Genomic DNA, 17,060 nt, shown 5'->3' with positions numbered 1-17,060 from the left:
AATTATTGCTTTTCCCGCCAGACAATGATTGGTTAATGAATTTATAATTAAAAAATAAAATAAAAATGAATGTTCTTGTTTACATGTTGTGTGCATGTATCCCCTCTCTACCTCCCATTTCCCCACCTGGAATGCACCTGATTGGGTAAATTACATGCTGGTGCTCTAGTGGCTGAATGTTATCTATAGCACCTTTCATTTCTATTTCCATGGTAATATTCTGAATGTTCTTTTTGCTCACGTATATAGGGATATTTGTGATCAAGACATGGAAGATGTATATATAAAAGACTTCTCCCCATTAAGCCCTTTTATTAGTTGGTATCTGGAATAATGTGTATATAAACAACTCATTCAGCCTAATTTTCAGCCTCTACTTCCCCAGGTGGCAAAGAGTGACCCTGACGGAGCAGTTCTGATGAAGGAAGAGGACCTAAAGCAGAAGGGAGATGGAGGTGATCCCCAGAACAACCTGACTGCCTTGTCAGTTGAAGACAAAGATCACATCCATAAACGGTATACAGTAGCCACACCCCCTGCTGCAACGTACGATAAATGGAAATAATGATAATCAGTTACTGATGCAGGTTCTGTTACCGTAAAAAGTATATTAGGAGAATTAAAAGGGACATATTTTGGTCCTTTTCAACAAGTTAATATAGGTCTTTCAGGTCCCCTAAACATGTCTTTGAAGTTTTTTGCTGAGGAAAAAAACCCATTCAAAAACAGCTTCTATACCCCTTCTCAACGGGCTGTTTCTGTGCCTGTAATGAGTGAGCCGCACATCTAGCAGTAGTGCACAAGACTGTACCGTCGAATGAAGATCAAACTTTCAGACTAGATGTTGCAGATCAAATATAAAATATCCACCAATAGCATAGCCTCACTGGTAACATCACTACCTATCACAACCTCTTGTTTGCCTTCTCCAAAAACATTACTACTTGTTTCTTTTTTTCACCATAAGATCGAGGCCTCGGCTAAGAACCTCCGCAAACTGCACATCACCATCACATCTCCCTCCTCACTCCCCCTCCACCCCCCCTCCTCTCTCTCTGCTGAAGACTTTGCAGTATTCTTTGAGGAGAAAATGGAGAACATCCGCAGCTGCTTCTCCCAACCCCCATCCATTCCAAATGCTGAATGAAGAGCCTCATCTTTTAATCTCCCAGTCATCTTTCTCTCCCATGAGATGCCGAAGCGTTGGCACTGGTAACGTCGAACCGTCCCACTACATGCCAGCTGGACCCGATACACTCCCCACTCCTCCAGACCATAGCACCAGACATCCTCCCATTTGTAACTGCAACCATCAACTCCTCCCTTAACTCAGGGGTGGTTCCCACCTCCCTAAAACAAGCCAGAGTCACACCGCTCATAAAAAAACAACCATGAACCCCACTGCCATACATAACAGTTAAGAAAGCCCTGTCTCTCTGCTTGCCTTCCTTTCTAAATCACTTGAACATGCTGTATCACTGATTATCTATTACAGAATGACCTCCTAGACCCTAATCAGTCGGGCTTCAGGACTGGTCACTCCACAGAGACGGCCCTCATAGCAGTCACAGAGGCTCTTCACCTAGCAAGAGCGAATTGTCTCTCCTTCTGCGTCCTGATTCTCCTGGACCTGTCGGCAGCCTTCGACACAGTAAACCATCAGATCCCACTTGCATCTCTCGCAGGAATGGGAGTGGTAGGCTTTGTGCTGGCATGTTGACGACTGTTCCTACCAAGTATCATGGAGAAGAGCCTGTCGGCCCCCGCCCCCTTCAGACCGGTGTCCCCCAGGGCTCGGTCCTTGGACCCCCCCTCTTCTCCCTCTACACCAAATCTCTGTGTAACATTATCACGTCTCAGATATCCATGTCTCTCAGCTGATCTTGGCCTGCCTACATCTCGGCCTGGATGACGACCAACCCCCTCAAACTGAACCTAAGCAAAACAGAGTTGCTTCACCTGCCTGCCAAATCCTCCCCGTTGACCGACTTTTCCATCACAGTGGAGAGCACCGCCACCAAGCCACTTCAACTCATTCAGAACGCAGCGGCCGCCTGATCTCCAGCCTACCAAAGTCAGCCCATGTTACCCCACTCCTTAGAGAGCTGCATCGCCTCACAAATCCGCTTCAAGGTCCTCGACCTGGCATATCGCACAGCGAAGGGAACAGCTCCCACCTACCTCCGGTCAATGGTCTCCAACTACACTCCCTCAAGACCCCTCCCCTCTACATATTCTCGCCGCCTCAGACCCACTCCTATCCGAGCTCCGAGAGGGTCATCAAAGAGAAGCCGCCTATTCTCTGTCCTTGCTCCACAATGGTGGAACAAACTTCCCACCACAGTTAAGACAGCCGAAACACGACCAATCTTTCGCCGTCGACTAAAAACACACTTCTTCAATCAACATCTGAAATGAAGGAATGAAACAAATATATAATAATACCTAACCTTCTTACTGTCTTCTATATCATGCACTCTTCCACTAATTAATCGTCCTTGTCTATATTACTACCTACTACTAATATGTCTCTACTACTATGCACACTGCAGAACCCAAGTTTCAACACTGTTTGATGAACATTGTTACTCAGCTGAAAGAGTTGTACCCTTCCTGCTGCCTTGTCGTACAGAACTTGTAAATCGCTTTGGATGAAAGCGTCAGCTAAATAACTAAATGTAAATGTATAGCAATCTTGTTGTTAAAATTGTTGTCCGAAACATATTTTAGGTTTAACTTTAGGTCGAAAAGAGAAGAATTACGAGTGAGGGTTCTTGTCACAGCTGAACTGCAGAAAAGGCACAATGCACATACAGTATTTAACATGTTCTCAATGTTGCAACAACCCGTCATTCTGTAAAAACAATGCAACACACCGGAAAAGGCCATTTTCAGTTCACAATGGATGCAATGCTCCATATGCCATCCGTTTGGGGCTTAGAGAAGTCTGTCTCTGGGTCCAGGTGTCGTGAGGCGCTGGAGGACGGACTGGTGCAGTTACGGGAGTTACAGAGGCGCCTCCAGAGGCAGCGCGGGGAGCAGGAGGAGCTGGTGGAGAGGAACGAGGAGCTGGAGGCCCTGGTGGGGGAGGCGCAGAACGCCACTAAGGAGGAGAGGCAGCGGCACGACGGGGAGCTGGAGGGATTGCACAGAAGGGTGAGGAGCAGGCCTCACTATGCACATTTGTATGAAGGGTGCTGATTGATTGATTTTCGGGCGGTGGTAGCCTATTGTTAGAGAAGTGGGTTTGTGACCGGAAGGTTGCTGGTTCAGATCCTCAAAACAGGCAGAGGAAATAGTAATAATATTATAGATATCATAAATAAAAAAAAAGCAAAGACTCAAGTTCACTAGTTTTACCATATTGTGCTTTACTGTGCTGAAGTCTGGGGAAACAATTATAAGTCTACACTACAACCACTTTTTATACTCCAAAAAAGGGCCATAAGGATAGTTCACATTGCAGGTTATCGTGATCACACTAACATATTGTTTCTGGAGTCAAAGACATTGAAGTTAAATGATCTTGTGGAATTTAAAACGGCACAATTAATGTATAAAGCAAAAAGTCATGCACTTCCAAGAAACATTCAAGAATTGTTCTTTGATAGGGAGGGGGGTTATAATCTGAGGGGAGAACACAATTTAAAGGTGCTAAAGGTACGCACTACCATGAGAAAACACTGCATCTCAATATGTGGAGTGAAACTGTGGAACAGTCTAAATGCGGTGCTAAAGCAATGTCCAAACATGAGACAATTCAAACTGATGTATAAGGAAATTATGTTCACAAGGTACAGGGATGAAGAAGGGACTTGATATTCACGGGTGTTTACATTTTTATTTTGTTTTCTATTTTATTTTATTTTATACATATATAGTTTTTGTTTTGCATATATATATATATTTTTTTTTTTCTTTTTTTTTATGTTTAAAATAGTACACTCATTTGAGTAGTGGAAAAGGGGTAGGATTAAATAAGTGTATACTTCTTCCTACCCCTTTTCGAACATGCAGATTGAGTTGTTTTTTTCTTTTTTGTTATTGTTTGTTGTATTCATTGCATGTTCGAAATAAAGACTTCAAATCAAAAAAAAAAAATCAAGTCACATTGTGGCTTGAGAAATCAATGAAAGCCGTTTACCCATACATACATTCATCCTTGTCCTAGACCTAAATCCTAGGACCTAGACTATAATTCCAGGATTTATTACAGGATGAATACGTCTGGGAAACACATGGGTCTCTAATGTCTTCCTAATGATGTGTTACTGCAGATCAAAAGCCTGGAGGCAGATCATAAGAAGCAGGGCATCCATGAGCAGTTCCTGAAGGACGGAGATGGAGGCAAAGAGACCAACTCCTACTTACAGCAGGTCTGCAAATACTCACCTCAGAATGTTATAGGGTGAAGAATATGAAAAACAAGTACTCTGGTCACCTGGACGTGTTGTGGTTCAACAGTTGCGGGGCAGCAGCCAGGAGAGAGTGGCCCTGCTGGAGGCTCGTCTCACGGAGGAGAAGGACTGGAGGAAACAGCTGGAGGTGGACCTCAACACCGCTCAGACTGCTCTGAAGAAAGACAAGGAGGTAAGACCATACTACCATATACTACTATACTACCTGGGGGTGGGAATCGCCAGAGACCTCACGATACGATACTATCGCGATACTTGCGTCACGATAAGATAGTATCGCGATACTAAATATATCGCGATACGCTGAGTATTGCGAATTTTTTTTATATATATAATTCTTTTTATCAAATTTTATTTATTACCTTTTTTCAACTACAAAGTAAAACTGTCAACATGTTTTATCTAATAAAATAAAGTTCAGTCTGTTCATCTCACTTCAATAATTTTTATTGCAGAACATGGTATTTTCTCAAGCAGACAGATGTAAACACTGTAATCTGTGTTGCATGTACCTGACAAACTGAACTGTTTGTATTACAGTCATATTCCAACTTAACTGAATGCACATGTGTGTGTGGACTACTGTACTATTACAGGTATTGAAATGAACAATGCAACTTCCTTATACATTTCTTTTTTTATAATATTTTTTTTTAAATTGTTTATGAATAATTAAATATCGATACTTGGCGTCCCAGTATCGACACAGTATCGCCACGCAAAGTATCGCGATACTACTACGTATCGATTTTTTCCCCCACCCCTAATACTACCATAATACTTCCATATACTACCATACTCGCCGTGACCAAACCCGATTTGATCCGCAAAGGGGGAGGTGCTCTGAAATGACTTAATGTCTTGCTGTCCAGAAAATCCCAAAAATCGAAATGTTGATTTTTTTTACATATTTGAATTGTCATTAATCTGTTCCATTATTTGCCCTTAGTTGCAAACTTAAATACAACTTGTAAATGAGGTAATTATTGCTATAATAGTTCCAAAATTTTTCTTTCAATTGAGGATAAAAAACTACACGAGCGGGCTTGGGCCTGTCCACAGGGGCCAAGTACTGTACTTAATAGGTGTTAACACACAGACATCATTATTTAGCTTTCCTTTCTCAGAGAGAGAATAACACACTATTAATACACTATCTTAATGTTATAAGTTATAAGCAACGTAACGCAGTGTCTAAAAAAAAGATTAAAAAAAAATAGGCCTTGACCCTTATAAAACGTATGTTTTAACTTAATTAAAAACCATTAAAACACAGTTAGAATTTTATGAGCGAACGAATTTCGTTAGGGTGCATTTTTTCCAACCTAATGGGTAAATACATCTAAATAACACTGTTGAAAGCTTGGATGTGTCGACGTTACAAATGGTACAATCGCGCGGCTTGGTGCTCAGCAGCTGCAGCGCGAGGCTGGACTGCTGGAGAGATGTTGTAACCCTTTCACTGCCACACACAGAAGCGCTTAGTACCGCGGATTTCTTTGTGCAGAATAAAAATCTGAACGCTGAAGAGCTGCTGCTGTTGCAGCACGCAAGAGAGATGTTGTAACCCTTTCACTGCCACACACAGAAGCGCTTAGTACCGCGGATTTCTTTGTGCAGAATAAAAATCTGAACGCTGAAGAGCTGCTGCTGTTGCAGCACGCAAGAGAGATGTTGTAACCCTTTCACTGCCACACACAGAAGCGCTTAGTACCGCGGATTTCTTTGTGCAGAATAAAAATCTGAACGCTGAAGAGCTGCTGCTGTTGCAGCACGCAAGAGAGATGTTGTAACCCTTTCACTGCCACACACAGAAGCGCTTAGTACCGCGGATTTCTTTGTGCAGAATAAAAATCTGAACGCTGAAGAGCTGCTGCTGTTGCAGCACGCAAGAGAGATGTTGTAACCCTTTCACTGCCACACACAGAAGCGCTTAGTAACGCTTCGCCTCAAAGCCGTTTCTGGCCGAATTAGTCATTGAATCTTTAATTTTTTTTTCAGAGGTATTCAGAGGTATTTCGTCGAGATTTCATAATTTGTAATGTGGCAGCGAAATGTGTAGAAATATGGTAAAAAAAACTATTTATCCGTTTTTTTATCCGTCACTACCACACTACAGAAGGTTAACCTTTCACTACCACACTACAGAAGGTTAACCCTTTCACTACCACACTACAGAAGGTTAACCTTTCACTACCACACTACAGAAGGTTAACCCTTTCACTACCACACAACAGAAGGTTAACCTTTCACTACAACACCACAGAAGGTTAACCTTTCACTACCACACTACAGAAGGTTAACCTTTCACTACCACACTACAGAAGGTTAACCTTTCACTACCACACTACAGAAGGTTAACCTTTCACTACCACACTACAGAAGGTTAACCTTTCACTACAACACTACAGAAGGTTAACCTTTCACTACCACACTACAGAAGGTTAACCCTTTCACTACCACACTACAGAAGGTTAACCTTTCACTACCACACTACAGAAGGTTAACCTTTCACTACCACACTACAGAAGGTTAACCCTTTCACTACCACACAACAGAAGGTTAACCTTTCACTACAACACCACAGAAGGTTAACCTTTCACTACCACACTACAGAAGGTTAACCTTTCACTACCACACTACAGAAGGTTAACCTTTCACTACAACACCACAGAAGGTTAACCTTTCACTACCACACTACAGAAGGTTAACCTTTCACTACCACACTACAGAAGGTTAACCCTTTCACTACCACACTACAGAAGGTTAACCTTTCACTACCACACTACAGAAGGTTAACCCTTTCACTACCACACTACAGAAGGTTAACCTTTCACTACAACACCACAGAAGGTTAACCTTTCACTACCACACTACAGAAGGTTAACCTTTCACTACCACACTACAGAAGGTTAACCCTTTCACTACCACACAACAGACGGTTAACCTTTCACTACCACACTACAGAAGGTTAACCCTTTCACTACCACACAACAGAAGGTTAACCTTTCACTACCACACTACAGAAGGTTAACCCTTTCACTACCACACTACAGAAGGTTAACCTTTCACTACCACACTACAGAAGGTTAACCCTTTCACTACCACACTACATGTATTTACATCTAAATGCTTCTGGAGAGGCCATCAGAACATTGAACATTGACTTTAGCATGTCTATTTTTATATCGTGTTATTTTAAATGCTAATAAAATCTTGAAACTTGATTAATCTCTTGTTTATTATCAGGGTCCCTTTCACTACCACTACCAGTCACCAGACTCATTGTAATAACAAAGAGCCTCAGACTGGAAAGCTGCCAGGTGTTAATTGCCCTAGAAAGAGGCGGGCCATGGATTACAATGACTTCTGGGTAGTGTTGTAGTTGTTTCACTATTGTCACAGAATAGCCTGCTCGTCTCTTGAAGGTTATTATCTCTGAATACGTTTTGTGATAATCACCATGAATCATAGGAAGTAGCTTGCAAAGTATCCCACCAAAATGTTCAAGTGATGGCTTATTTTGAAGGTATGAATCTGTACTTTCATAATATGTAAAAAAAAAAAAATTAAGATCCCTCAACATGACCCTGAAGTCCATACCTGGTCACATATATAGTACAGTACAGTACTGTAGGCTAAAATGGTGGTATCATGACAATCATACCATCTATGATGTCGTTTTATATAATACAAGTAGTTATAGTTATTAGTAGGGATGTTCGATATTATCGGCCTACCGATATTATCGGCCAATATTGGCATTAAAATGTACCGGTAATATCGAAAATTATCGGTATCCGTTTAAATCTTTTTTTTTTTTTTTTTTTTTTTACATTTATTTAACCTTCATTTACCCAGGCAAGCAAGTAAGAACAAATTCTTATTTTATTTATTGTGAAAAGTATGCATAATGTTGTGTTTTTGGGGGGGGAAACCCTGCATATATCGGTATCGGTTGATATCGGTATCAGAAATTAAGAGTTGGACAATATCGTTATATCGGATATCGGTAAAAAAGCCAATATCGAACATCCCTAGTTATTAGGTTACGTTGTGTGGTCTGTGGTGATTCCCTGGTTCTCCATGTCCTGCAGGCTTTGCAGATAGGTGAGAGGGAGCTGAAGAAGTTGAGGATGGAGGTAAACGGTCTCCAGACAGAATGCCAGCAAGGGAAAACTCTCATCAAGAGCCTCACGCAGGTCAGAGGAGAAAAAGCCATTCTGGAGGAAAAGGTCAGTTGGATTAATTAGTGATTGCTTTATATCCTGTGGAAGAGCCAGTCTGACCCATAAGACTTCATGAATAACATAGGTGGACAGGATGGCTAACTAGCGCCCTGTATGACGAATAACGAAGACAATAGATTGTCGACATATAATAGAACTCAATATAGTTTATTTATCTTACCTCTGCATTGATTTCCTGGTGATACTGCATCTCTCTGCAAGGCGGGTTTACAGGATGTCGTGTGCCGTAGCGCAGGTGTTGCGTCTCTAGTCACTAGTTCCATTCTAGTTATTTATGTGAAGGTTTTCATGTCTTTTTCACATGTCTGAAGTGGAGCACAATAATATTGACAGATGAAGCCCAGGTGTTCTTTTGTTTTTGTTTCCCTCACTAGAGTCTGTATGAATCCCCTCAGGCCCAATATGTGTATTAAGCTTGTTTCTTTCTTTCTCTCTCTCTCTCTCTGGCAGACTGTCCACATTGTGATCTGATTTATATACATAGTCTGGATGCATTCTATGAGCAATGTAAAGAGATTGTAAGAGAGAGTGGGGAGAAAAGAAACTGACACCTTTTTAAATTATTCCATTCAAGGGAGAATCATATGGGCCTAAGTTCAGGCCCAATTTGGACACACAGCAATGTGACTGTACAACATCCGGTCTTTATCATCACTTTTCTAAATTGAGACTTGAAAGGGTTGGCATCTCTATCCATCTTTTGTCTGCATTTCAGGCAGGGGTGTAAAAAGTACCCAGAAATTATACTTAAGTGAAAGTATGGGTACTGTCTCAAAATCGTACTCAAGTAAAAGTCAGAGTATCTAGCTAAAAACACACTTGAGTAAAAGTAAAAAAGTTTCTACTTTTAAATGTACTTGAGTACTAAAAAGTAAAAGTAAAAACTTTTTTTCGGACTGTCTATTCTTCTGATAGCAGGTCTTTAATCAAAGATCCCCGCTTTCTAGTCTTGTACAAGGACCAATCAGCATGGGTATGGGCGGGTTAATTTTCCATTGATGGGGATTTGATTGGCTGTATTTAAATAAAGCGCGGCCGCAGGATTAATAACGCTATCGTTAGTTCGGCCAAAGAAACAAATATACTAATTAAAATTGTTGGACCTGCGACATGTGTACTTTGTAGGTCTTCATTTAAAATTTAAGGAGTAAAAAGTATGTAGTTTTTCTCTGAAATGTAATTGAGTAAAAGTACAAGTATACAAACCTAATAATACTTGAGTAAAGTACAAATCCCCCAAAACAGTACTTAAGTATTGTAACAAAGTACAATTACTCAAGTACTTTACACCCCTGATTTCAGGTGGCCCAGTTTGAGCGATCCCAGAGCCGGCTGCAGAGTGAGGTGGAGCGCCACAGGGAGAGCGGCTGGGCCCACGAGGACCTGAGGGAGACCAGGCTGCAGGTGGAGCAGCTCAGAGAGAAGGCAGAGCGTCTCACCACAGAACTTGCCGGTCTCCAGATGGAGCACAGCACCCTGAGGTCGGCATCGGTCCTACAGTCAACTGGGTGATGAGTGCCGGCTCTTGTTTTGAGCTCTTTGCATAGTTAAAGGAACACGGCAACTTTTGGGGAAATTCGCTTATTTGCCATCTACCCTGGAGTTAGACAAGCAGATTACATACCCTTTTCTTCTCTGTGCATGCATTAGGCTTAGGCCTTAGGGAACAGCCACACCATTAGCCTAGCTTAGCGCCATTCACTGGAAGTAGGTGTGCCAGTGTAGCCAGGGCCGCCTGGGAGAAATGCGAGGCCCTGTGCGAGATTTAGCCTAGCTTAGCGCCATTCACTGGAAGTAGGTGTGCCAGTGTAGCCAGGGCCGCCTGGGAGAAATGCGAGGCCCTGTGCGAGATTTTTTTTTTTTTTTTTTCATACAGTCAACATATTCGTAAATAATAGCGCTGCCCGAGGCTGGGCATGATACAGTCAACATATAGCAAGAGAGAGAGCGAGAGAGAGCTCCCGTTCTACAGTCAATATACAGTGTACAGAGAGAGACACATTGGAAAGAAATTGAAATGCTATTTGGCCCTAAACAGAGAGTACACAGTGGCAGAATACCTGAGCACTGTGACTGAAGATCCTTGACTAGGTACAGACTCAGCGAGCACAGCCTAGCCATCGAGAAAGGCCGCCATAGGCAGACTGTGTGTGTTAGAAAGAGAGAGAGAGAGAGAGAGAGAGCATGTGTGTTAGAGAGAGAGCATGTATGAGAGAGATAAGCAAAGATGACCCCCTAAAGGATATTCAACTTTTAATGAAAGAACAAAACAGAAGGAAAAGATAACTTCACAAAGGCAACATGAATATACATAGATCCAAAAGGACAAAGATCAACACTTAAATCCAAAGAGAAGAGGGTCTATACCAAGAGAAAACAAAGCAGCAAGGAGCCAATGGCCGACAGCTAAAGGCTAGCCAGGTAGGCTACTGACACCAGGCCACACACAGCTTTGGCCAACGGCCCAACACTACCCAAGCTACACAAACGAACAAATGAATTCACACACAGCACATGTCGTATCTCCAAATGTTGTGAAGTAACATATGTTTTGCCTGGAAAAAAACATCGTTATTAACAAAACATTCGGGAGGGGAAGGAAGGAAGAGTGGGGTAATGTCATGACATTTTCATTAATCTTACCTGCACCAAGGAACGCAGGGCGAAAGGCCGCAACACAGGTCTCCACGTTGACGAAAGGCCTCTCGCTGTCGGGACCAAAATAAGCTATGGCCAGAGCCTTGTCATGGTGCAGGCCCGACTACATCTTCTGTCAAAGATGATGTCGTAGTCAGAGTGCCAGAACCCCCTGCTATTCTCACGGCTAATGTCAATGGTCGTAGCACAAGCTAACAGCTAACTCAAGGCTAACTGATAGCATCAAACGAACGTTCCCAGCCGAGCGCAGCCGGCAGGTAACGTCGAAGCTAAACAGCTAACTGGCTAACAGTTAGCTCAACCAGGCTATCGCTAACCATTAGCTAACGCAGAAGCAAGCTATGCGGCTACATACAGATACAGGTGCTGACACCAGGCACACACCGTTAGCTACTAGTAGTACTACAATCTACAACAGCTAGTCGGCCAGTTTAGCTCCAGAGAGAGAGAGAGAGCGATGTCCACGGCGGGAATAGAATAGTTAATAGAATAGGTTAAAAACTCACCAAACGTCCAAGAGGATGGAGACAACCGCGTGGAGTTGACGAAGTTCATCTGCCAAACGACCATCCTCTTCATCTTGGCTGCATGTCTCTAGGTTAGCTAACGCTAGATAGCCTTTAGCTAAGCTAGCTACTAGCCGACATCATCATGGCTATATCCCGACTGCATCATGACAAGGCTCCGGCCATTTGTCCCGCCTTTCGTCAACGTTCCTTGGTGACCGACCGACTGATAATGACGACCTCTTCGAGTTGGCTGGCATAACTAAGCATAATAGTCAAAAGCTGCACGCGCGAAATAGTCAAACGCAGCTGACTCACGCCGGCGTACTACACAAGTAAGTAACCACTCCGCTCCCTTCGTTGAAACCAATAGTATGTGTAACTGCCCCTCTTGCAGTGATGACGCAACTCGTCTTTGATGTTTACTGATTGGCTTTATTTCCGTTCGAAGAGAACATCTTTATTCCGAACCGTAAAACTGTGAAAACATACATGAAATACAATAAATCACTGATCAAACCATAATGACATACATACATATTATCGGTCTTTGCAAGGTTGGTTGTTAACCCACTGAACTTAACTACAAGCGCATTACGGCCCCAAACGTACCTTGTTGACTGCATGCAATATGAGAGGAAAGTTAAGAGCTCTGGTGACTATGTGTCTTGTCTGATGTTCGTGGAGGAGTGAAAAGGGGCAGAGCCTCGTAGTGGCTCTCTATTTATAACCTGAGGGCGGGTCTACTATGACATCATCGCTATGACCTCACAATGTTCCAGAACGTTCTAGCCTGTTCTAACTGGTTCTACTATGACATCACCCTGCAGCGTAAAAGGACTTAAACTATGACACTCCTGCAGTTACAGTATGTCTGCTGCAGAGCACCAGAGCTCCCTTCGTTGAAACCAATAGTATGTCACTGCAGACCCAGGAACAAGTCAGACACATTCTACAAACGTGTCTAATGTGAAATATATAAGCATATAAGCAAAACTAGATTTTAGGTCTGTGATGAAAAAGGGCCTCGCGGGAAGGGGGGCCTCGCAAAAAAAAAAAATAATAATAATAATAATATTTTTTTTTTTTTTTTTTTTTTTTTTTGCGGGGCCCCCCTTCCCGCGAGGCCCTGTGCGACCGCACTGCTCGCACACCCCCTGAGGCGGCCCTGAGTGTAGCCTAGTTCCCAACAGTCATAAAATACACTCCTATACAACATGTTTACAGTAAAGTTTTGGAGTTGTATTTAGAGTGTATTTCGTGACTGTTGGGAACTAGGCTACACTGGCACACCTACTTCCAGTGAATGACGCTAAGCTAGGCTAACAGTGCGGCTGTTTCCTGTTTTCATAATACTGCCAAAAGTAAACCAGGGTTAATGTCAGGACAATATTATTCAGTTTATTTACAGAAGATCTTTATTAGATCATCATAACTGCAAATACAGGCCCGTTTTACTCTGTAAACAAACAGCTTCAAAATGAATGTGAAAAGTCATGTTTAGCTGTAACATACTACTTGAAAAGTAGAGCATGTACTGTACATCCACTCTGGATCCTTTGATCGAAACGTTGATCGTAATAAATACAGTGGGAGCAAGTTTAACAGTGCAGATTCTAGTATTTTTGTAGCTGTAACATACTGTTGCTACTCGATTGTATCAAAGACTCAAACAATACATTTCTGAGTAAAAATTAATTATAATCCTATAATTAGGGGTCAACAGCAGGGGACGCCATAAAGGCTATTACCCTTTGTGCCTTTAAAATAACAGGAAGGTTGTTGTCTTTCTTTCAGATGCATTTATACCATAATACTGAATGTGTCTGTGTGTCCTATCCTCATGTGCCTCTGTGTTCCAGGGATGAGATGGCTGCTGAACGGCTCCAGAGCAGCGAGCTCCAGGCTGAGCTGAGCTCCAGGGTCCAGGAGAAGCTGGCAGCCGAGGGGGAGAGGGAGAGGCTGGGCCTGGAAGTGAAGAGTCTCAGGGAGCGGCTGCAGCAGCAGGAGACGGCCTGGAGCAGACGGCAATCGGAGATGCACACGGCTCAGAGAGACTCTTGTCCCAGTCCTGTCGGAAGGCCTCAGGACGAAGGCTTTGATCAGGTAGGTGGACAACTATTGCGTGTGGAGGGTGGTTGATTTTAAAAGGGGCTCATACACATGTCTTGGTATGACTGCATGATAGGGTGGTGGGCGGCAGGGTGGGCTGGTGGTAACTAGGAGGTCATGGATTTGATCCCCTGCGACGGCCAATGTACCTATCCATGTCATTGTCCTTGAGCAAGGCAACAAATCTCTACCTGCTTCAGGGTTGACCGTGATCCCTCCAGTGAAATTTCTACATGTGTGTGTATAGCAGCGTCTTGAGTGCTCCAAATCGTTATTTCAAGCTTATGATGCATAGAGGCTACTAAGCATCTTCTGTGCTCCAAATTGTGATTTCAAGCTTATGATGCATAGAGGCTACTAAGCATCTTGAGTGCTCCAAATCGTGATTTCAAGCCTGTATAGATGCATAGAGGCTACTAAGTATCTTGAATGATCAAAATCGGGATTTCAAGGCTGTGTAGATGCATTGAGGCTATTGAGCATCTTGAGTGCTAAATGACAATAACACTATATAACAACCATCAAATGCACTCACAGCACACACATCCCACACGCACACACTCACTTTAAACAAACAACTCACTGCAGCACCCACTTTACCCACTTTAGACACCTAAACACACTTTATATTTATTTATTGGTAAAGAATTTGCACTACAACTCATACCTCATTACACCTTACTGTAAATTGTACCTAAATTGTACCTCATCCCATTTCTGCATTGTACTGTATATAGTATATTGTATTGTAACTCAGTTACTTTTCTACTCTGAATTGTACATTGTATATATGTATATATTGAACACTTTTGTCTACGTACTTGACTTCTATTTTATACTTACTATACTTATTTTATACTTATCTATTTTTATCTAGCACAATCTCTGGAGCAAAACAGAAAGAAGCATTTTATATAAAAGTATTCTGTACTTCTGTATGACAACTAATAAAGAAACTTGAACTTGAAACTTGAGTGCTCCAAATCGTGACTACAAGGCTGTGTAGATACATAGAGGCTACTAAGCATTGTCAGTGCTTCAAATCGTGATTTCAAGCATTTATAGATGCATAGAGGCTACTAAGCAGCATGTATAGATGCTGTCTGAACAGGTCACACTTGTAAATGAGACCTCGGTCTCTATGCGATTTTACCTGTTTAAATAAATAAAAAATAGATGGTACTAAGCACTGTAAGCAGCATGTATAGATGCATAGAGGCTACTAAGCAGCTTGTATAGATGCATAAATACTACTAAGCGCAGCATGTATAGATGCATAGAGACTACTAAACAGCATGTATAGCTGCATAGAAAGTACTAAGTAGCATGTATAGATGCATAGAAGGTACTAAGCAGCTTGTATAGATGCATAAAGCCTATAAGCATCTGCTGAGTTTGGAGTATCCTTTGCTTCTCCCACAACTTTGTCTGATATACAGCAATTAAACTAGCCTGCAGCCAAATCCTACTGTCACCAGTGGATACAATTAATAATGTCTTGCTTAGCTAATAGCCATGTACAACATGCAAGGTCAGTATTTGATATATGTGTGTGTTGTATTCCTAGCTGTCGTGTTTGAAGCGGGAGTTGAGTCGTCTCCAGGCCACTCTGGAGGAGGAGAGGTTGCTGGCCTCCCAGCACCAACTGGCCCTGCAGGCTCAGGTCCAGGAAGCCCAGGCACACTCCAAGGTCTGCACCCCTACCCTCAGCAGGGGGCCGCACCCCTACCCTCAGCAGGGGGCCGCACCCCTACCCTCAGCAGGGGGCCGCACCCCTACCCTCAGCAGGGGGCCGCCTAGAGAGAGTAACGCTGGCAAACGCACTGACCTTATAAATACACTACACCTCCACATTTCCAATCGGCGAGTCTATATTCGATCACTTGAACAAAGGTGTCATTTGATATCACCAAAAGAACCCTGAACTACCCTGTTACAAGATCTCAGAGAGAACCGTGCTTCACATGTCCTGAATATTACTAAATTCAGTATTTACATTCATTCAGTATTTACATTACCCGTCTACTGCCTCAATTGGCCTCACAATTCCATCTAATTCAAACAAAGTCATATTATTTCCTTCACATCCAGTATTTCAGTTCCAGGTTCTACATCAGTGTTTTCCACAGGTGTTATGATACTGGTGGTGGTAGCAGCAGGTCAGGGTAGTAGGACAGTGTATAGGACTGTGTGCAGACAAGGCAAGCAACATTGTTAGGGTTAGTGTTGTTATGTGTTATTGTATCAGTTTGGAACATCTATTTGTGGTGGGCCAGGCCTGTCTGATATTGTGGTGAGTATTGGAAACACTGTAAACATCTTGGTCTGTGCCTTCCCTTCATTATCTTCCACTCCACAAATCTCGTCTGCCATGTCTCTGTCCAGTCCCAGGACTCAGTGCTGGGCCAGAAGGCAGAGGAGGCCAAGCAGCTGAAGCAGGACCTCCAGCGAGTCCAGAGCCTGTTCACCTCAGCAGAGAGGGAGCTGCGCTACGAGAGGGAGAAGAGCCTGGACCTGAAGAGACACAACAACCTGCTGGACCAGGAGAAACTCAAGGTCTCTGTGAAGAACATTCTGATCTGTACTAAACAACCTCTGTTCTGCCTGTAAGAGGAGCCTGCGTGAGCCTTGGTGTAGTTTGTTTATACTAGGGCTGTCGGAATTAATTTCACAATTTGAATTTGAATACTAAACTCCCAGTTGAATGTAAATAAATACATTATTACATTACAATAACATTATTGATATGAGGTGAACTGAAAAAATACATCACTGGTTCTTCTCCCTTTTTCATGATTTTGGAAATGTGGCTGTACAAGCTGTTGTGAAGGGCCAGATTAAAACTGAGAATCTACCCTTATTGTTTGATATACTTTGTATATTAGTTATATATACACGGAATATCCCTTTACCTGCGTTCAAACCAGAGTAATATTCGCTCTCCTTATTGGACAGCGCCCCTAGGCGCCAGTTCGCAAGCCCCCAACGTCAGGTTCAAAGACAAGTTCAGGCATGTCAGAACATGCCCGGAGACAGCGTATTGATACCAGACAAAGACTGCGGTTTGGGACTAGATAACCACTTAAGTATATATACGGCGCAGGTGCGCACAGCAG

General features: G+C 42.7%; 1 protein-coding gene across 1 annotated transcript in view; it reads left to right on the top strand.

Moving 5' to 3' along the window:
• Positions 1-17,060, top strand: part of ccdc30 (coiled-coil domain containing 30) — a 90,373-nt gene that overhangs the window by 27,787 nt on the left and 45,526 nt on the right. Inside the window, exons 10-18 of the mRNA XM_084332985.1 lie at positions 386-516; positions 2,964-3,156; positions 4,278-4,376; positions 4,465-4,590; positions 8,516-8,653; positions 9,971-10,149; positions 13,695-13,938; positions 15,512-15,634; positions 16,330-16,500. Coding sequence (XP_084189111.1) covers positions 386-516; positions 2,964-3,156; positions 4,278-4,376; positions 4,465-4,590; positions 8,516-8,653; positions 9,971-10,149; positions 13,695-13,938; positions 15,512-15,634; positions 16,330-16,500 — 1,404 coding nt within the window. The remainder of the gene's footprint in view (positions 1-385; positions 517-2,963; positions 3,157-4,277; positions 4,377-4,464; positions 4,591-8,515; positions 8,654-9,970; positions 10,150-13,694; positions 13,939-15,511; positions 15,635-16,329; positions 16,501-17,060) is intronic.

The sequence above is a fragment of the Notolepis coatsorum genome (genome assembly GCF_963971535.1).
Source record: "Notolepis coatsorum genome assembly, chromosome: 17".
Lineage (NCBI taxonomy): Eukaryota > Metazoa > Chordata > Actinopteri > Aulopiformes > Paralepididae > Notolepis > Notolepis coatsorum.
The sequence above is the reverse complement of the archived record's forward strand: the minus strand, read 5'-3'. Positions and strand labels throughout refer to the sequence as shown.